This window comes from Acomys minous, assembly GCF_964271855.1.
Source record: "Acomys minous genome assembly, chromosome: 16".
Taxonomy (NCBI): domain Eukaryota; kingdom Metazoa; phylum Chordata; class Mammalia; order Rodentia; family Muridae; genus Acomys; species Acomys minous.
The window spans coordinates 41,530,789-41,552,547 of record NC_140498.1 but is presented as its reverse complement, the minus strand read 5'-3'; the positions used below and the strand labels follow the sequence as shown (position 1 = coordinate 41,552,547).

Below are 21,759 nucleotides of genomic sequence, written 5' to 3'. Positions count from 1 at the left end.
GCAGTCGAAGCCCGCTGCGGCCCCTGAGGAAGCGAGCGAGCGAGCGAGGAGGCGGCGGCGGCAGCTGAGGCGGGCGGACCGGCGGAGGCGGCGGCTCCAGGCCCCAAGGGGATTCGAAAACTCAAGCAGCAGCTGCGGCAGGACCTCTTCTTTTCGGAGGCGGCGGCCGGAGGCGGCGGCCGGAGGCGGCGGCGGCGGCGGCCGCGGCGGGTGAGAGAAAGGGAGCGCGCTGCCCGGGTGGGGGAGGGGCGGCGGGCTCGGCCGGAGGCCGAAGCGCGGGGAGAACGGCCCCGGCCGCCCCGCGCACGCGTGCTCGTCGTCGCGGCTAGCGCGGACGCCGTCTCTTGCCTTCCTTCCCCTCCCCCCCACCCCTCCCCGCGGTTTCCGTCGGCGCGCGGCCTTCGACTCCTCCGCCCCTCCCCCACATGACAACGGCGCGCGCCGCCGCCTGCTCTCGTTGTCCGCGCGCCCCCGACGGGCTAGCAGTGCGCGAGGCTCCTGGTTTCTCGCCTTTGCTAGACCTGGGTCTGAGCCCCTCCTCATTTTTTTGCGGTCGCCCCCCCCCTTTTTTTTTTTTTTGCCTTTTTAAGTGGCGGGGGCCGGGCGCGGAGCCGGCAGCCGGGCGCTTCTCCCCGGTCTGTGCGGCGGACCTGCTGTTTGTTTCTACCGGATTGACACCGGCGTGGGTCCCTCGGACCTTGCTCGGGGCCGGAGAAACGGCCAGAGCCTCACAGACTGCGGGGCGCCGGGTGGCTCCCTCCCCCATCCTCCTCAAGGCCGAAAATAGGCTCGAAGGCTCAGTGAGTGCCGGAGGTCTTGAACTTTAGAAGGCCCGAATTTAAACAGTCCGAACTCGTATCAGTCCTCGGGTTATGAGTATTACAGGACGTGGTGGGGGTCGGGGGGGGGTGGAATCCCCAAATCTTACACGTTAAAAACACAAAACCCAAGAACCCGAAGGTGTTCATGCAGTCTGCATGTATAAGGAAGGCCATGTGCTCCTTTCTACTCTGCTTTTTTATTTATTTTATTTTTTCTGCTTTTTGGCTTTATGAGATAGGATGTCTGTCTACATGGCTTTGGCTGCCCTGGAAATCACTATGTATATCAGGCTAGCCTCGAATCCAAGAGATCCTGCCCGCCTCTGCGGGGTTAAAGGCGTCCTGCGCCACCATGTCCGGCTTCTAGCCTGCTTTTTAAACATGTCAAAATGTTAAAAGCTAGGTATGCCTTTGGAGCTTTTCGGTGGGAAGGAAATTCTGGATTTAACTGCCTGGCTTGTGTCAGCTATTACTTGGCATGAAAAAATTTCTTAACCTGTTTTTATTTTACATTTCTTTTTTTTTTTTTAAATTTTACATTTCTTTAAAGATGCTTCTGAACTAAAGATTCAGAAGGAAATTATTGGTTTTTACCCTTTTGGAGTGGGCTTAGGTTAGGTCTCTTCCTGGATTAATCCTGTAGTTTGTGTGTTCCATGGTGCCTACGCAGTTAGTGTCTCAGCGCTGAGTTCTCTGCCTATTAACCTCCATCTTGGATCGTTGCTGTGCTCCCGGTTGCCGTTTATTTTCTTGAATATCTTGGTTCGAAATTTCTACTTTTTTCTAGTTTGGCATTCTGGTAATTTTCCCCCTTGCCAATTTGCTGTTTGTGTTCTTTGGGAAGCTCACATACTTGGAGCTCCTGTTTTAAGAGCGTCCTAGTTTTGGTAGTTGTGGTTTCCCTTTCAGTGCTCTGAGCCCTGCTTGGCATGCTGGGTTGCAACGCCCATAAAGTTCACCAAAATCGGTGATTTTAATACCTGTTGCTTAGCTCCCGTTCTCCAGGTAGGGTGTGGGAGGGTTTCAGTGTGAAACGGTGGAAGTAGGAGTGCGTGGTTAGGTTGAGGGATTGCTACAGCCTTTGGAAAGGACACAGGTGAGAGAGAAATGGAGGCCCTAGATTTAGAATAAGGAATGAAGGATTTAAAAAAAGACTATTAAGAGTGATTGTTGGAAGGTGGTACAGAAACTTTTTTTTGGCAAAGGTTTTCCCCTTTCTTCCTGAATTTACACTTATATTTCTTAGATTTAGCCTTATTTGTTAGTCTTGACCCTGTTAAACTCAATCTTTTTATATTCTCTTGTGTTAGCTGTTGTGATTGAGTAGGATTTAGGCTAGGCTTGAAAAACATGGCAAAAGTACATCTGGGTGTTTGCTTTACATTCAATATTTGCCTGTATTTTTCTTTTTTTCCCCCACATTCAGGCATTGGTATGATGATACTACTGGAATTTCATGAATGTAACCTTTTATCCAGCTCCATCTCTTCCATCTGCTTTTACTAACCTGCTTTTGTGTGTGTGTGTGTGTGTGTGTGTGTGTGTGTGTGTGTGTGTGTTAGCTTTCTTTCATATGTTCTGAGAATTTATCTGGGAGAAAAAGATTTTTTTGGGGGAAAAAGTAAAGCGTATATCATGAGAAGGGAATAGAGAATGAGCAATAGTCCAAAAAAACTAGAGCTTGGGAGTTCTTAGTAATGCTGAGGTTGAAATAACAGGAAAAGGTATAATATGACAGGAAAACATAGGGTTAAATTGGAGGGTAAAGCAGGACTAGAAGAAAAAAAATGGAGTGCCAGTACAAAGATAGGACAGTAACAATTTTACATTAAAGTAGGTATGGAGTTTGAAGGTTTCTAGATACTTGTAGAGAAAGTATGGGAACAGTTGGAAGAGGGAAAGTGATGTGTTTAGATTATCTGAGTTGGAAATAGGCAATATTTAACAAGAGATAGCCAGACTCGGAGGAGCTGCAAGCCATGTGATAAGCCTTACTAGGAAGTTAGCTAAAATAATAAAATCAGTGTAGTTGATAGGAACTATGAATATCTGGAATCAAAGAGATGGCTCCCCTTCCCCATATGAAGTATAAGCTTACTTGTCCATGGTTCTTGCTTGCCTGTAGTTTGGTTGTGAGGCTGCATAGACACTAGGTTTATGGTAATTGGCCAGTTTATCTGTATAGATACCTAGGACTGTTTAATCCATTTCATGTTTGTTAAAGTTAGCCTCAATATTTCTTGGAGGAGTCTTTGAAAATGGGTTGTAGGCTTTAAGGTGTTTCTCATCTGTGGTGTTTGTTGTATTTGGAGGACTTGGTTACCAGTAGTTACATTCTGAGTGATTGGTGAAGGATACCATTTGTGTGTGTTGTGGCCAAAGAAGTGTAAAGGAATAGTGTGGAGAGATTGGAGAGAAACTGGATTCTTGCTTGCCTCGAGTAAAGAAAGGGAAATATAAGTACAAAGAAAACTGGCTAGGATTTGGTGAAAGTATATTGTGAGAAAAGAGTTAAAAGTAGGTGGTGATTCAGTGGGGAGGATGAATTGGAGGGGTTTGCAGAGTAGTGGAATGAGGCATTTTGTTTCAGTGTGAGACTTAAGTGTTGAACTAAGGGCTAAGAGAGCCAGGGATGTGGGAGATGTGGTAAGTAGTTAGGTTGGGGTCAGGAGCCTGACTGGTGTCTCCCCGCTACCCCTCAGGAGCGGTGGTGCCCCCCTGGGCACAGGGCCATGTACAACGGGATCGGGCTGCCGACGCCTCGGGGCAGCGGCACCAACGGCTACGTCCAGCGCAACCTGTCCCTGGTGCGGGGTCGCCGTGGTGAGCGGCCTGACTACAAGGGAGAGGAGGAACTGCGGCGCCTGGAGGCTGCCCTGGTGAAGCGGCCTAATCCTGACATCCTGGACCACGAGCGCAAGCGGCGCGTGGAGCTGCGATGCCTCGAGCTGGAGGAAATGATGGAAGAGCAGGGGTGAGGGAATGGGTGGGGAGAAGCTAAGCACTGAGTGAGTGCTTAGTTGGGTGTTAGGTGTGGGATGTGTGGAAAGAAATTGGAGCTGGTTGAAAGAGTCCTAAAAAGGAGTTTTAAGGGAGAGAAAATGAGCTTGAAAAATTGAGAAGTCAAGGAAACTGTCTGGAGAATTAATAGCAGCCTAAGGGGATCTGAATTATTTAGCTGAATTTATGAAGGATAATGGGCCCATCAAGGAACAAGAATGTGCTGTATAAGAAAGTAGTATGAGGCAGAAGAGCCAGGTACCTGACAGCTGTTGTTATTGGTAGGAAGAGAAAGGTAGGTGGACTTAAGGATTTCGGCTGTGGAAAGAGAGAAGATCGGAATTGAAAGAGTATTTGACTAGAGGATATCATGAGTTGGCAGACAGGTGAAATTTTGGAAAAGGAGCACATTCAGGTAGTAAACCGTTTAGAGCAGTGGTTTTCACACTTGAGCAATGGTGTCCTTTATACATTGTTTTCTTTGAAGTCCCAGGAAATAAAAGATTTATTCTTGTTGAAGTTAGTAAGGAGCACTGGGCACTCTGCCAGCAAGCATACTGTCCTCTCTTGGCCCCCAAATTGTAGCATGTTTAAAATCCACTGTTCTAGAGTATAGTGTAGAAAAGGAAAAGGAGGGTCATGGGAAAAGATCAGAGCAACTTAGGGAATTACTTGAGTGATAGTGAGTGAAAAGTATTGTGTGCATGGAGAAGGAAAAGAGGACCCTCTTGGAAAAGGAAGCAATTAAAAATTGGGACTTGGGAAAGCCGTTGCCAAGCTCTAACCTTGAAGGGCTTTATCCTTCAGGTACGAAGAACAGCAAATTCAGGAAAAAGTGGCGACCTTTCGACTCATGTTGCTGGAGAAGGATGTGAACGCTGGGGGCAAGGAGGAAACCCCAGGACAGAGACCAGCGTGAGTGTTAGGATCAGTTCTTTGGGGTCTACGCCATTACAGCTACTGTTATCTTTTCTCTTTACCTGGGACTTGGTTTTGCCTTCATCCTTCTTAGCTTTTTGACTCCTTCCTTATAACTTGTGTTCTGAATTAGGGCTTTGCTCTCTGTATCCATCCGATTGTGGCCTTTTTCCCCCTTCAGGGTTACTGAGACCCATCAGCTAGCAGAACTAAACGAAAAGAAGAATGAGCGACTCCGTGCTGCCTTTGGCATCAGTGATTCCTATGTGGATGGAAGTTCTTTTGATCCTCAGAGACGTGCTCGAGAAGCTAAACAAACAGCTCCTGAGCCTCCCAAGCCATACAGGTACTCAAGAAGAGAAGCCTCCATAAGCTTCCTGGTTAAAAATACTGTTATATTGTTATTACTAGTAGATTGTTTCCAAACTCTTACTTGTTTTGGTTTTCTAGATAAGGTTTCTCTGTAATAGCCCTGGCTGTCCTGGACTCACTTTGTAGATCAGGCTGGCCTCAAACTCACAGAGATCCGCCTGCCTCTGCCTCCTGAGTTCTGGGCTTAAAATTATGTGCCACTATACCTGGCTATTTCCAAACCTTTAAATTTATTTTATTGAGATATGGTTTCACTAGGCTGTCCTGGAACTCACTATGTACAACAGGCTGGCCTCGAACTCAAAAGAGATCCACCTGCTTCTGCCTCCCAAGTACTGGGATTAACAGCACTCACCATTATACCTAACTTGCTTTCAAACTTTTTAGATTTTTATTGTATTTGGGTCAAATTTTAATTTATTTTTACGTGTATGAGTGTCTTGCTTATATGTATATTTTTGTGCCATGTGTCTGGTGCCCCTGGAAACCAGAAGAGGGCATTGGACCCTCTGTTAGAGTTACAGATGATTGAGAGATGTCTTAGTGCTGGGAATGGACCCCCAGGTTCTCTGGAGAGTAGATGGTGCTCTTAACTGTTGATTCCTATTGTTAGCCCCTATTTTTATTTTGTCTTTTTTTTCCCCAAGACAAGGTTTCTTTGTGTAGCTCTGGCTAACCTGGAACTCAATTCTGTCCACCAGGCTGGCCTTAAACTCACAGAGATCCACCTGCCTTTACCTCCCCAGTGCTGGGATTAGAAGCACGTGCCACCTCTAGCCAGTTTATATAAAGTTCGAGGACAGCCTGAGCTACATATTAAGAATCTGTCTGGGCAGGATGTGGTGGTGCACACCTTTAGTCCCAGCTCTAGGGAGGCAGAGGCAGGAGGATGGATGTGAGTTTGAGGGCAGCCTGGTCTACAAAGCGAGTCCAGGAAAGCCAAGGCTACACAGAGAAATCCGGTGGGATGGGGTGGGGATCCTGTTTTAAAACAAACAATTATTATTGTCATTATTTACTTACTCATTTTTTTGAGACAGAGTTTCTCGGTGTAACAGCTCTGGCTGTCCTGGAACTCGTTCTGTAGACTAGGCTGGCCTCAAACTCACGGAGATCCTCCTTCCTCTGCCTCCCAAGTGCTGGGATTAAAGGTGTGCACCACTGAGCCGGGCATGGTGGTGCATGCCTTTAATCCCAGCACTTGGGAGGCAGAGGCAGGCGGATCCCTGTGAGTTCGAGGCCAGCCTGGTCTACAAAGCGAGTCCAGTATAGCCAAGGCTACACAGAGAGACCCTGTCTTGAAAAACCAAAAAAAAAAAAAAAAAAAAAAAAAAGATGTGCATCACTACTGCCCGGCCAAAAAATTATTTGATAAAACCAGGTGACACATGGCCTTTGATCTCAACACTTGGGAGGCAGAGGCAGGAGGATCTCCGAGTTGAGTCCACCTTGCTCTGTAATAGGTAGTTCCAGGATAGTCAAGGCTATATAATGAGACCTGCCTAAAACGCACGCACGCGCGTGCACACAAACACACATGCAGTCTAGGACTTATTAGAAATACAACCTCTTTTAAATTTACATCTGCCTGAGACAGGGTTTCTCTGTGTAGTCCTAGCTGTCCTGGAACTCGTTTTGTAGACCACCCTGGCCACGAACTCAGAGATCTGTCTGTCTGCCTCCCATGTGTTGGGATCAAAGGTGTTTACCACCACTGTCTGGCAAACTTAAAGTTTTCACACAAAATGATATGTAGTAGTTGTCCTATGGTGAAGCAGTTTTCAGTGAACTGTTGCAAATATATTCATTAGGGTGGAATTCTTTTGTTTATATGTATATTAGTGCTATATCTGCATATAGAGCCGGCATGCCAGAAGAGGGGATCAGGTCTCATAGATAGATGTGAGTCACTATGTCGGTGCTGGGAATTGAACTCAGAACATCTCCATCCAGCCCATAGGGTGAAATGTAAGGGAGTTTGTCTTGGCACTTAGTATCTCTGCCTTTTCCCAGCCTTGTTCGAGAGACCAGCAGTTCTCGTTCACCAACTCCAAAGCAAAAGAAGAAGAAAAAGAAGAAAGATAGAGGACGGTAAGTTCTTTGGCAAGGAAACTCTACTCTTCAGAGGGGCTTGCCTGTTGAACTTCTAAATGAATTTGCTTTCAGATAGCAGAGACTCAGATTGCAAAGACAGTTGAAGGGTCTCAGCTGAGAAGAAATGTGTGTGCTTAGTGGGAAATGATTGACTCTAGCCCTAGCTGGAAAAAGCTAACCCAGCAGCATTTTGAATTTGAGTTTTATGTTTGTTGATTGAATATAGAAGTAAGTAAAGTATGTTCATTGATGGTGTTGGAGCATTTTTGATAATTGTATAGGTAAGGGGGCCAGAGAGAGCCAAGTAAAATGACGTCCTTCTTAATCCATTTTAGCAGGTCAGAGAGCAGTTCTCCTCGCCGGGAGAGAAAGAAGAGCTCAAAGAAAAAGAAGCACAGGTATGAGGTAGAAAGTTGTTTTTGTTGTTATTTTTTGTTTATTAAAAAGAGAGAGTATCTACACAGACCAGGCTGGCCCCTCTAACTTGCAGAAATCTGTCTACCTTTGCTGAGATTAAAGGCATGAACCACCACCTCTGGCTAAGGTGGACATTCTTGGGAGTCTTGCTGAAAAGTAGGGGTGGCTTAATAATTTTCTCTTTATTTATTTACTTATTTATTTTTACTAATAGGTCAGAATCTGAGTCCAAGAAACGGAAGCACAGGTAAGAAAGAACTTACTGGTTGTTGGGGGATAGCATATAATGGCATGTGGGAGTTGTGAATTATGTTTGAAGGCTGTTCACTATATTTGGTCTGTAGGTGTCACCTTTTGTTTTTTAGTAGGGCTCAATCCTTTACCTGCCTGTTACCAATACTTGGCCAGTTATTTCCATTTCACCTTAGTTTCATATTTTATTACTATTTTCAAAATTCTTTTTAGACAACATTTCCTTCTTTTCTAGGTCTCCTACTCCAAAGAGCAAACGTAAATCAAAGGATAAGAAGAGGAAGCGGTAAGTGTATCTGGAGGAAATAGAAAAAGTCCCCTTTGTGGGGAGGGGATTGAAATTAGTTGTGCCATTTGACTGACTGGTAGTTAAGGATTGAGGAGGATTGTGTAAAGGGGAAACCCAGAAACTAGAACTGAGTGCCTGCTGAGGCTCAGCAGGTGAAGGCCCTTCCACTAAACCTAAACACCAGAGTTTTATCTCTGGGACTGATATAGCAGGAGAGAATCAACTCCTATAATTTGTCTTCTAACTTCCTTCTGCATATTTATACACTCAAACTAAGTGTAATTGTTTTTTGTTTCTTAACTTTTAAGATCTTTTTGAGAACAGGGTCTTTTTATCCCTGACTATCCTAGAACTCACTCTGGATAAGGCTGGCCTCAACTCATGGAGATTGGCTTGCCTCTGCCTTCCAAATCCTGGGATTGAAGGCAGGCTCCACCATGCCTAGCCAATTTTGTTTGTTTTTTAAATGAGTTTGGAGAATTCATAATAGTTAGGGCAGTCTCCTGAGCCTTGTGGATTTCCTTTAGGTCTCGAAGTACAACACCAGCTCCTAAGAGCCGCCGAGCTCATCGATCATCTTCTGCTGATTCTGCTTCTTCCTCTGATACATCTCGTAGTCGGTAAGGGGTAGTCCAGGAGGAATGGAGGGAGAGGGAGTGATGGGTTAATCAATTTAATATTTATTGAGCGCCCACGGTGTGCTAGGCGCTGCACAGACCATTCCGAAGACACGGTCCCTGCCCTCTAGGAGCTGACAGGCTAAAGCAACAGGATGGACAGACATATACATTTCCCCTTGTCTTTTTTTTTTTGTTGTTGTTGTTTTTATTTTATTTTTCGTTTGTTATGATGTATATGGACTGCCAGAATAGGGCGGGGGTGGTTTGGTGGTGTCTTGGGGAGGAAGGAGTCCTTACCCTGGCTTCCTTAATCGGGGAAGGCTTCCTGAAGGAGGTGGGCTCAGAGGTGAGTTGTGAATAAAGTGGGTAGGGAAGGGCCTGGGGTGGAAGGTTTGGGTAGGTTGGAGGGTGGTTGAATAAAGGGATAGAAGGGCATATATGATTTGGGATTATGTTGGGAAGAGATGGAACAAAAAAAAGGGGACTTGTATTTGCATTTTTGAAAGTAATTTCAGTCGTGTGACCAATACGTTTTGTTCTGTTTTGTTTTTGAAAAGGGTTTTACATACAGGAAAGTAGATTGCCAGCTGGGGGTGGAGGGGGTTTTCTGTTCTCCCTTGAGCTGATTTCCCTACTCTCCCCTGCCCCCCATTAACTCACAGGTCTCGAAGTGCTGCTGCTAAAATTCATACAACAGCCTTGACTGGGCAAAGTCCTCCCCTTGCTTCAGGCCATCAAGGGGAGGGAGATGCACCTTCTAGTGAACCAGGTGCCACCAACATACAACAGCCTAGTAGCCCAGACCCCTCTACAAAGCAGTCTAGCAGTCCTTATGAAGACAAAGACAAGAAGGAGGTATGTTCTGAGTTGGTAGGTGTTCATTGGGTTTTACATAGGGATCTGCCTTAAGGGACAAATATGGTAAGATAACTTATTAATAGAACATTTACTTTTTGAGTTATAGTCAGGTTCATTAATGGAGGGTGGCCAGCACCTGTAGGAAGCATTAAATAAGTGTGTGTGTTGGGGGGTTGGAGGGTGGAATCTGAGAAACAGAATGACCAATAGTGTAAGAACAAGTATGAAGATTTTTGGACAGTATTCAGAGAAGATACAGAATGAGAAAGGAAGAATTCAATGAGTTACAACTCAGAAAAGTTGGCAAGTGCTGCACGATGGCATTCTATAAGCAACTGTTGAGAAATATTTGTGTTTCTATTTCTCTACATTCCTTTTTCAGTTACCAAGTCATTTTATACACCTGCGAATATTTAAGAGTTGTGACCCACTAAATTGTGAGTCTTCACAATGAAACCTCAGTGAATATTAGTAGCTTTTATGTTAGTAACTTGGTTTATTTCCATAAGGTGGAGCAAAAGGTTCTTTTTTTAAAATTATGTTTACTATTTCAAGTATCTCTGTTTTCTTTTTTATTGTGTGCTTTTTTCATGACTACTAAATTTTCAGCCCTTTGATTTGGTGTCGCCAATCTGAAAACATTAAGGGAATGGTCTTTTTAGTAATTCCAGTTTCATATCTTCTTGCTCAATGGCTGATTGTTTCTATTGATTCCAGTAATTGGTTTAACTTAATAACGCCCATATTTTGCCTCTCATTTCGAGCTAACTTAAGCTTAAGTTCATCTTAGAAAATTTGCCTGCTGTGTATGCTTTTTTAAAAAATTATTTATTATATATACAGTGCACATTATATCACATTATAGATGGTTGTGAGCCACCATGTGGTTGCTGGGAAATGAACTCAGGACCTCTGGAAGAGCAGTCAGTGCTCTCAACCACTGAGCCATCTCTCTAGCCTCCGCTTTTTTTTTTTTTAAGTTATATTTAAGATGTTTATGACTTAGCCTCCTCTTTTGCCCTATTTCTGCAAGACCATGGTGAATTAATTTTTGTATGTGATGGAGGGAAGGCAGGGGTGTTATGTGTGTTTGGATATCAGAGGACAACTTGTGAGTCAGTTCTCTATTTCTACCTATGTATGGGTTCTGGGGATTGAATTCTGGTGACCAGGCTTATGTGGCAAGTGCCATCTCTAGTTGTTGGCCAATAACTAACTAACTAACTAATTAATTATTTTTAACATAGACCCTGGCTGTTCTGCATCTCACTACACAGTGCAGCCTGGCTTTGAACTCAATGAGTTCTGCCTGCCTCTGCCTCCCTAGTGCTAGGATTAAAGGCATGTGCTGCCATGCTAGGTCACTGTTGGTTGGCTTTTAAATATTTTTTTGTTTTTGTTTTTTTGTTTTTTTTTCCGAGACAGGGTTTCTCTGTGTAGCCTTGACTGTCCTGGACTCTCTTTGTAGACCAGGCTGGCCTCAAACTCAGTCATCCGCCTGCCTCTGCCTCCCGAGTGCTGGGATTAAAGGCATGTGCCACCACACCCGGCTGTTGGTTGGTTTTTTAACACAAATCACACTCTGAAAATCTTAAGCAATTTCATGATATTTTAACTTAGCTTAGTCCATATTCAAGGGTAAAGTTATTGTCGCACAAACTGTTTTCCATTTATTTATACCTTTTTGGGGGGATATTAGTGTTCTTATGTATCCCACACATACTACTAGATTCCCTTAAAAAGAAAAAAATTTATTCCCAGGATTCTGATGGTATTTTGTTGGTAATGGTAATCTTTATTTTGTGTTTTTTTCTGAATTATTACTTGAGGTCAGATACTGTCCATATTGTCAGAAATTTCCCCTACTGGTTTATTTTCTCAATTTAAGAAATGCATTTATTGGCACATGCCTTTAATCCCAGGACTGGGGGAGTCAGAAACAGGCAGATTTCTGAGTTCCAGGCCAGCCTGGTCTACAAAGTGAGTCCAGCATAGCCATGGCTACAGAGGGAAACCTTTTCTGAAAAAACAACAAAAAAAGCATTTATTTTGTATGTGTGCACATGTGCAGGTCAGAGAGCAACATTTGAGGAATAGGGTTTTTTTCTTTCCACCACATGAGTCCAATGGTTTATAGCCCACTAAGCTACCTTGCTGGCTCCCCATTAAGCATTACATGATGTTGTATTACTGAGTGTGACTAAGCATAAGGAAAGGGTCAGTTGGTATAAGCGATATATAGAGGAACATTTTATTAGAAACTGTTGGGTTCTTATGGGTGATAATGAAGTTTTGGTGTTTATCACTATTCCTACTTTCTTTTTCACTCTTAGAAATCTGCAGTTCGACCTAGTCCCTCTCCGGAAAGGAGCAGCACAGGGCCAGAACTACCTGCCCCCGCTCCGCTCCTTGTTGAGCAACATGTCGACTCCCCGCGACCCCTTCCAGCAATCCCGTCCAGTCAGGAGCCAGTTAACCCCTCATCTGAGGCCTCCCCTTCCAGGGGCTGTTCACCACCTAAGTCTCCTGAGAAACCTCCCCAATCGTCTTCCTCAGAGAGCTGCCCACCATCCCCTCAGCCTACCAAAGTTTCTCGGCATGCCAGCTCCTCTCCTGAAAGTCTTAAACCCACACCAGCTGCTGGGGCCCGTCGAGAAATTTCTTCTTCACCTACATCTAAGAATCGCTCACATGGCAGAGCAAAGCGGGATAAATCTCATTCTCATACCCCATCTCATAGAGCAGGGAGGTCTCGTAGTCCTGCCACTAAGAGGGGACGATCTCGATCTAGAACCCCTACAAAAAGAGGTCATTCTAGATCTCGGTCTCCTCAGTGGCGAAGGTCACGATCTGCACAGAGGTGGGGAAAATCCAGAAGTCCCCAGAGGCGTGGCCGGTCTAGGTCTCCTCAGAGGCCAGGCTGGTCCAGGAGTAGAAATAATCAGAGAAGAGGCAGGTCTAGGTCAGCAAGGAGAGGCAGGTCACACTCTAGATCTCCAGCCACTAGGGGCAGATCCCGTTCTAGGACACCAGCTAGAAGGGGTAGGTCTCGGTCTAGAACACCTGCTAGGCGCAGATCACGATCTAGAACACCTGCTAGGCGTAGGTCTCGGTCTAAAACACCAGCTCGGAGAGGCAGGTCTCGATCAAGAACTCCTGCTAGGCGAAGGTCTAGGACACGATCACCAGTGCGGAGGCGGTCTCGAAGTAGATCTCCAGCCAGGAGAAGTGGCAGATCAAGGTCTAGAACACCAGCCAGGAGAAGTGGCAGATCAAGGTCTAGAACACCAGCTAGGAGAGGGAGGTCACGCTCTAGAACACCAGCTAGAAGAAGTGGCCGGTCTCGGTCTAGAACACCAGCCAGGAGGGGGAGATCTCGATCTAGAACACCAGCACGAAGACGATCCCGCAGTAGAAGTCTTGTTAGACGTGGAAGATCTCACTCTAGAACACCACAAAGAAGAGGGCGATCTGGCTCCTCATCAGAGAGGAAGAACAAATCCAGAACATCTCAGAGGAGGAGCAGATCTAACTCAAGCCCAGAAATGAAAAAATCTCATGTTTCCTCAAGACGGAGCAGGTCTCTTTCTTCACCAAGATCTAAAGCAAAATCTCTGAGACGAAGCCTTTCAGGTTCCTCTCCGTGTCCTAAACAAAAATCACAGACTCCACCAAGGCGAAGTCGTTCTGGTTCTTCACCACCTAAACAGAAGTCGAAAACACCACCAAGACAGAGTTATACAAGTTTATCTCCTCAGCCTAAAGTAAAATCTGGAACACCACCAAGACCAGGGTCTGTAACAAACATGCAGGCTGATGAACAGTCAGCAACACCACAGAGACAGAGCCGTTCTGAATCATCACCTGATGGTGAGGTGAAATCGAGGACCCCATCAAGACAAAGCTGCTCTGGGTCTTCTCCTCGAGTAAAATCTAGCACACCTCCAAGACAGAGCCCATCTAGATCGTCATCTCCACAACCCAAAGTGAAGACTGTAATATCACCAAGGCAAAGAAGCCATTCTGGCTCCTCTTCTCCAAGTCCTGGTAGAGTGGCATCTAGAACACCTCAGAGGCAAAGCAGATCAGCATCTCCCTGCTCCAAGGTGGACTCTAGATTGTTGTCAAGACATAGCCGTTCTAGATCCTCCTCACCAGATACTAAAGCGGAACTGGGGACACCTGTGAGACAGAGTCACTCAGGGTCTACATCGCCATACCCAAAAGGCATGCTCCAGACTCCACCAGAGCAAAATCTTCCTGGATCAAAGTCACCATGTCCCCAGAAGCCTAGGGATTCACCAACAGAAAGTTCTGGATCCTTTCTCCTCTGTCCAGGTATAACACCTAGTACGTTACCAGGAGAGAGCTATTTTGCTGCCACATTTGTGCAACAGAAAGGACAATCTCAAACTTGGCCAGATACTTCAAGTCCAGAAGTGAGGCAGATTCACTTGGAATCTCCATTGCTGCAGAGCAAATCTCAAACATCTCCTAAGGGTGGCCTTTCCAGACCTTCATCTCCAGTCACTGAGCTGGCACCCAGATCACCAGTAAAGCAAGATAAAAGTGAGTTATCAACAGATCCAAAGCTGAAATCAAGAATGTCTCCTGAGCAGAGTAAGACTAAAACTGACTCTAACCTATATTCTTTTGTAGACGCTAAATCTCTAGTACAGAGCAGGTTAGAGTCTTCTGAGTTAAAAGAGAAACTAGGTTTAATTCAAGAGGATGTTGCCACCTCACCTTCTATACCAAGAGACAAATACAGTCCTATACAGGATAGGCCTGAGTCCTCTACAGTACTGAGAGACATACCTAGAGTACTGTTAAAAGAAAGAAGTGGAGCTGGGTCACCTCCAGACACAAGAGGCCAAAATAGTTCGTTACTTAATTCAAGCCAAGATGAATTAATGGAAGTAGAAAAATCGGAGCAACCTTTAAGCCAAGTTTTACCTAGGTTATCTCCAGAACATAAAGAAATGCCTTCAGGTAACTTTGAGACATTTCCTGAAATAGAAGATAGGCCTGCTGCTGTATTGTCTGCTCTTGACCAAAGCCAGTCACAACCTCCTTCAAAAGCAGTGGATGTCCCTGTGGTGGCTCCCAGTTGGAGTGGGCCACAAATTTCTCCAGAACTTAAAGAACTATCTCATTCTCCCCCTAGGGAGAATAGCTTTGAGTCAGTTTTGGAGTTTAGAAACTCAGGCCCTGTTTCAGAAGTAAGTACTGTATTTTCACCTGAAGTTAAAGAAGAATTAAATGGACCATTCCTTAATCAAACAGAGACAGATCCATCTGTGGACGTGAAAGAACAGTCAACAAGGTCCTCCAGGCGTAGCAGTTCAGAGTTATCCCCAGAAGTAGTGGAAAAGGTAGGAATGTTTTCATCTCAGAGTGTATCTTCTCCTGTGCTTGAGACTGTACAAAGAACACCTTCAAGAGAAAGAAGTAGTTCTGCATCTTCTCCTGAGCTGAAAGATGGTTTACCCAGATCTCCATCTAGGAGAAGCCGATCTGGTTCTTCTCCAGGACTTAGAGATGGGTCTGGGACTCCTTCTAGACATAGCCTATCTGGATCCTCTCCTGGGGTCAAAGATACACCTCAAACCCCATCCAGGGGACGAAGTGAATGTGACTCTTCCCCTGAATCAAAAGCATTGCCTCATACTCCCAGGGCACGAAGTCATTCTCCATCATCCCCAGAACACAAGAGTGTCACCCCTCAGAGAGAGAGAAGTGGGTCAGAATCATCGATAGAAGAGAAAACTGTGACTAGGACCTCTCCTGGACAAAGAAGTCGATCTGGGTCTTCCCAAGAGCTTGACGGGAAACCCAGTGCATCCCCACAGGAAAGAAGTGAATCAGACTCATCTCCAGAGTCTAAACCCAAGACTCGAACTCCTCTTAGACAGAGGAGTCACTCTGGATCATCTCCAGAAGTTGACAGCAAATCGCGACACTCTCCCCAGCTCAGTAGGTCTGGTTCATCTCCTGAAATGAAGGATAAGCCAAGAGTGCTACAGAGGGCTCAGAGTGGTACTGATTCTTCCCCTGAACACAAAATACCTGCCCCTCGGGCCCTGCCTAGACGTAGTAGGTCAGGTTCTTCAAGCAAAGACAGAGGCCCTTCACCTGAAGGAAGCAGTAGTTCTGAGTCCTCTCCAGAACACCCACCCAAATCCAGAACTGCTCGAAGAGGCTCCAGGTCCTCAATAGAGCCAAAGACAAAGTCTCGCACACCGCCTAGACGACGGAGTTCTCGGTCATCTCCTGAATTAACCAGAAAGGCTAGAGTCTCTCGTAGAAGCCGGTCTGCCTCCTCATCACCGGAAACCCGCTCCAGAACTCCACCAAGACGCCGAAGAAGTCCTTCAGTGTCTTCACCAGAGCCAACTGAAAAATCAAGGTCTTCACGGCGGCGGCGCTCAGCTTCATCTCCCCGTACCAAGACAACTTCAAGGAGAGGCCGGTCTCCTTCACCAAAACCTCGTGGACTCCAAAGATCCCGATCCCGCTCACGTAGAGAAAAAACCAGAACAACCCGTCGCCGAGATAGGTCTGGTTCATCTCAGTCAACATCACGGAGAAGACAGAGGAGCCGGTCTAGGTCCCGGGTTACTCGTAGACGGCGGGGTGGCTCTGGTTACCATTCAAGATCACCTACCAGGCAGGAGAGTTCTCGAACCTCTTCTCGACGCAGAAGAGGCCGCTCTCGGACACCCTTGACCAGTCGGAAGCGCTCTAGATCTCGAACATCGCCAGCTCCATGGAAGCGCTCTAGATCTCGAGCCTCACCAGCTACTCATCGGCGATCCAGGTCCAGAACACCCCTGATCAGCCGACGTCGGTCCAGGTCTCGGACCTCACCTGTGAGTAGGAGACGGTCAAGGTCAGTGAATAGGCGTAGGTCTCGATCAAGAGCATCCCCAGTGAGTCGAAGGCGATCCAGGTCCAGAACACCACCAGTAACTCGTCGTCGCTCAAGGTCCAGAACACCAACCACACGTCGTCGCTCTCGTTCTAGGACTCCTCCAGTGACTCGGAGAAGGTCCAGATCTAGGACTCCACCAGTAACCAGGAGGAGATCTAGAAGCAGAACTTCACCTATTACTCGAAGAAGATCAAGATCCAGGACATCCCCAGTCACTCGGAGAAGATCGAGATCTCGCACATCCCCAGTCACTCGGAGGCGGTCCCGTTCTCGAACCTCTCCAGTGGCACGCCGCCGTTCCAGGTCCCGAACTCCGCCAGCTATTCGGAGACGCTCTAGGTCTCGGACACCACTGTTGCCACGCAAGCGCTCTCGAAGTCGCTCACCACTTGCTATCCGTCGCCGTTCTAGGTCTCGTACTCCTAGAGCAGCTCGGGGCAAACGGTCCTTAACAAGATCTCCTCCAGCCATCCGTAGGCGGTCTGCATCTGGAAGCAGCTCTGATCGGTCACGTTCTGCTACTCCTCCAGCAACAAGGAATCATTCTGGATCTCGGACACCTCCTGTAGCACTCAGTAGTTCAAGAATGAGCTGTTTCAGTCGTCCTAGCATGTCACCAACGCCTCTTGACCGATGTAGATCGCCTGGAATGCTTGAACCTCTTGGAAGTGCTAGAACACCCATGTCTGTACTACAGCAAACTGGTGGCTCAATGATGGATGGTCCAGGTCCCCGGATACCTGATCATCCGAGAACATCTGTTCCAGAAAACCATGCTCAGTCTAGAATTGCACTTGCCCTGACAGCCATCAGTCTTGGCACTGCTCGGCCACCTCCCTCCATGTCTGCTGCTGGCCTTGCTGCAAGAATGTCACAGGTTCCAGCTCCTGTACCTCTCATGAGTCTCAGAACAGCCCCAGCTGCCAACCTTGCCAGCAGGATTCCAGCAGCATCTGCAGCAGCCATGAACCTTGCTAGTGCGAGGACATCTGCTATTCCAACATCAGTAAACCTTGCTGACTCACGAACACCAGCTGCAGCTGCAGCCATGAACTTAGCCAGCCCTAGAACAGCAGTGGCTCCTTCAGCTGTGAACCTTGCTGATCCTCGAACCCCTACAGCCACAGCTGTGAACCTAGCAGGAGCTAGAACACCAGCTGCGTTGGCAGCTTTGAGCCTCACTGGCTCTGGGACACCCCCAACTGCTGCAAATTATCCCTCTAGTTCCAGAACGCCCCAGGCGCCTACCCCAGCAAACCTGGTGGGTCCTCGATCTGCACATGGCACAGCTCCTGTGAATATTGCTGGTTCTAGAACCCCTGCAGCCTTGGCTCCCGCAAATCTCTCTAGTGCCAGGATGGCTCCAGCGTTGTCTGGTGCAAATCTTACTAGTCCCAGGGTGCCCCTTTCTGCTTATGATCGTGTCAGTGGCAGAACCTCACCTTTATTGCTTGACCGAGCCAGGTCCAGAACACCACCATCTGCCCCAAGCCAATCTAGAATGACCTCTGAGCGGGCTCCTTCCCCTGCTTCAAGAATGGTCCAGGCTTCTTCACAATCTCTTCTCCCTCCAGCACAGGATCGGCCTCGGTCCCCTGTGCCATCTGCTTTGTCAGACCCATCTCGTTCAGTTGCCCAGACCACTCCTGTAGCAGGGTCTCAGTCCCTTTCATCTGGTACCGTAGCAAAGTCCACATCCTCTGCTAGTGACCACAATGGCATGTTTTCTGGCCCTGCCCCTGGGGTGTCCCATGCTGAAAGTGGGGAACCACCTGCCTCTACTGGGGCCCAGCAGCCTTCTGCACTGGCTGTTCTGCAACCAGCTAAGGAACGTCGGAGCTCTTCCTCCTCTTCATCATCATCTAGCTCATCATCATCATCGTCATCGTCGTCGTCATCATCCTCTTCCTCTGGCTCCAGTTCTAGTGACTCTGAGGGTTCCAGCCTTCCTGCTCAACCTGAGGTGGCACTGAAAAGGTAAGAGCATTAAGGAATCTAGGGAGAAGGGATTTACAATGGGTGGGAGTATCGGGGAGGGAGAAATCTTGTCAAAAATACTTGGATTTGAGAAAGTCTGGGGTACCTTGGCCTTCAAGCTGGGAGTAGAAATAATGCTGGGTGGGGGCTTTGTGGGGAGGAATGGGACAGATAAAAGTCTCCAAAGGTTAATTCTCCAGAGGATAATGATAAGTTTTCCATCTCTACAGAGGACAGAACTAGAGGAAATGGACTTAATTTTACAGCAGGAGGGAATGGCAGTTAGACCTCAAGAGGAACTCCCTGGGCTGGAAGGATCTTCAGAGGTCATCCCATCCCTCTCCCTGCCTCCAGGCAGGACGGCCCCTCCCCAGCCAACCTGCACGCACAGGGGCCTCCCCAAGCTGCGGCTCTCCAAGGAGGGAGACTACTCAGCCTCAGCTTCCACATCTGAGTCCAGGGGCCTTATTCCTTCATCAGGGACATTCTTGAGATTTAACCTTGATCCCTTGTGCTTCGGGCCCCAGCCTGTTGCTTGTGTTAGCAGAACTTTGGTCAGTTCCGTTCCACTGCTCAAGAGAAGTGCTCACTGGCCTGCCTTCTTGTGCTCCCAGGGCCTTTCTCAGGCACCCCTCCCCCACTGCCGTTCCTCCAGGCCAAGGAAGGTAGGGTTGGGGCTGGGGCATCTTGTCTCCTTGTGACACCTTTTTCTCTCACAGGGTTCCCAGCCCCACCCCAGCCCCAAAGGAGGCTGTTCGAGAGGGACGCCCTCAGGAGCCAACCCCAGCCAAACGGAAGAGACGCTCTAGCAGCTCCAGTTCCAGCTCCTCCTCCTCTTCCTCTTCCTCCTCCTCCTCTTCCTCTTCTTCCTCCTCCTCCTCCTCCTCTTCTTCCTCTTCTTCCTCTTCTTCTTCCTCCTCTTCCTCCTCCCCCTCCCCTGCTAAGCCTGGCCCTCAGGCCTTGCCCAAACCTGCAAGCCCCAAGAAGCCACCCCCTGGCGAGAGGAGGTGAGTGCTTTCTTGCCTATTGTGGAAGGGGGCTTGGGGGAGTTTTCCAGAAAAGGGACCCTGGGTGAGGTTCCTGCTAGGGTGCCTCGTGTGGACGTCTGTGTCTGGTTGTACGGGAGGAGTCCGGTACTCCTCCCATCCTCCCACAGTGTTGTGTTCTGGTGAAGGGCTGCACTATCCAGCTGAGGGCCCAGGCCTGAACTGGGAAGTTTTAGGGTTCTTCCTCCCTTTCCCCTCCCCTGACAAGCAGCCTGGTCCCAGAGATCCTAGCTCTAAGTCTCCCCATTGCTGCTGCAGGGCTCTGGTCTGGCCACCGTCATCTTCTCCCGACTCTGTCCACAGCCTCCTCCCTGTCTCCCTGCCTCCACGCCATTCTCTTCCACACGTAGCCAGAGGGATCTTTCTAAAACGCACATCTGGTTACTTCCCTTCACTCCACAATTCCTTCCGGGACGCCCTGTGGCCTGCAGGATAAAGTGCCACCTCTGCGGGAATGGCGTGTGAGGCTCTTCACCAGCTGCCCTTGCCCGCCCTGTGCTCCTCCTGCCCGCCCCCACACATGCCCTGTGCTCCGGCCATACCCAGCGCCTTGCAGTCTAAGGAGAGCCCCATGCCTTTGGAATGCTGTTCCTTCTGCCTGGGATTTCCTTGTCTGCCTGGTGAACTCGTTCTGCAAGACTGCACTCAAACCAGCACCTCCGTGAAGACTGCCCTGCCATTTCCCTGTCCTGCCCAGGTCCCCATCCTTGCTCTGGATCCCCAGGCCCATGCAAATCCATCCCTGCTGGGCTGTTTCCTATGTAGGGGGCGTGTGCGCCTTCATTGTTGACCTCCTTTACTACCAAACAAAATTCCTCCAAGGGCAGGGACTCTTTTATCTTTGCATCCCCCGCTGCACCCTGTCCACTGGGGCACTCGGTGGATGGTGTGCGGGCGGATGGGTGAGTGCGGACAAAGGTGGGTCTGAGGCTGGCCCTGTGTGGTGTGAGGTTTGGTGGTCAGGACCTGGGTGGGTGGTCCTGAATGCTTGGCTGGTGGGTTTGGGAGGATGTGGTGCTATAGAGGCCTACTCTGCTGCTCCCTAGGTCACGCAGCCCTCGAAAGCCAATAGACTCCCTTCGGGATTCCCGATCCCTCAGCTACTCACCTGTTGAGCGTCGGCAGCCCTCGCCCCAGCCCTCACCAAGGGATCAACAGAGGTAGGGCCCATACAAAGCAGGTGCTAGTAACCTAGCTCAATTAGCTACCATTAATTTGTAAGCAAAACTAAGGGATATATATATATATATATATATATAACTACTCTGGTGCCTAATCTCTATTCTCTTGTAGCAGTGAGCGAGCTTCCTGGAGAGGCCAGCGTGGGGACAGCCATTCTCCTGGCCACAAGCGTAGGAAGGAGACACCTAGTCCCCGGCCTAATCGCCACCGCTCCTCCAGGTGTGTCTGTGTGGAAGTCTGACCCTTCTGAGAGCTAGTAGTAGTTGGATTAGGGATATTTGTAGAGTGGCACAAAAAGCGAAACCTGGGTGACACCAGCACTAATCAGTCTTCTCTGTTTCAGGTCCCCATAATCTGGATTCCACCACACCTCATACTCTGGAGACATGAGTATTCCTCATTTTGTCAGAAGAATCATGGGAGGAGTCTTTGTCTGCCTTCCCTTGAACCTTGGCAGCATCTTGAAGGGAGGGCTAATTCCCCTCCCTTTTTTTTTTTTTTTGGTTCCTGTGAAATGTTGATCTCTGTGAGTTTTTCCCTGGTTCATGTGTTTGGGGGGTTGGAGTGGGAGGGAATGTGAGTTTAGGGGAGGGAGGGCACAGTTCAGGACATCTAAGCCCTGGAATTGTAATAATCCAGGGAGCTAGTCCCCGAGGTTTTGGGGGTGACTGGTTTGGGACTTGGTAAGTCATATGTTCTTGGAAGAGGAAGGAGTTGAAGTTGGTTAGCCCTGCTGCACCCCCTTGACAAAGTGACACCCTCCCCCCAATTGTTTCTTAAGGCATTTTGGTTTTTTAAATCTGTACAGTAAAAGCAACTTTTCTGTCAAATAAAAAATGAGAAATGCAATAATTGGTCTGTAGACTTTTTACTCATACGGCCAGTTGGAAAAGCCAGGCGATGGTGGCACACACCTTTTATCTCAGCACATGGGTGGATGGAAGCAGAGCTTCTACAGAGTTGAGTTGTAGGGCAGCCA

The 21,759-nt window shown here is 47.9% G+C and overlaps 1 protein-coding gene across 9 annotated transcripts; it reads left to right on the top strand.

Moving 5' to 3' along the window:
• The first annotated feature begins 61 nt into the window (after positions 1-61).
• SRRM2 (serine/arginine repetitive matrix 2) lies at positions 62-21,632 on the top strand. 9 transcript variants are annotated; one of them, XM_084763389.1, is made up of 15 exons: positions 62-210; positions 3,524-3,795; positions 4,629-4,736; positions 4,921-5,085; positions 7,125-7,202; positions 7,544-7,603; positions 7,837-7,869; positions 8,110-8,160; positions 8,691-8,783; positions 9,446-9,638; positions 11,975-18,552; positions 19,272-19,559; positions 20,645-20,758; positions 20,892-20,999; positions 21,124-21,632. In XM_084763389.1, exons 2-15 carry the CDS (start codon positions 3,554-3,556, stop codon positions 21,131-21,133), a joined length of 8,121 nt encoding a protein of 2,706 aa, XP_084619515.1. In that variant the 5' UTR covers positions 62-210; positions 3,524-3,553; the 3' UTR covers positions 21,134-21,632. The 9 variants fall into 9 exon arrangements, with proteins under 9 accessions (XP_084619515.1, XP_084619514.1, XP_084619513.1 ...); XM_084763388.1 differs by having other exon boundaries at positions 7,541-7,603; positions 20,895-20,999; XM_084763387.1 differs by having other exon boundaries at positions 7,541-7,603.
• Positions 21,633-21,759: the final 127 nt, after the last annotated feature.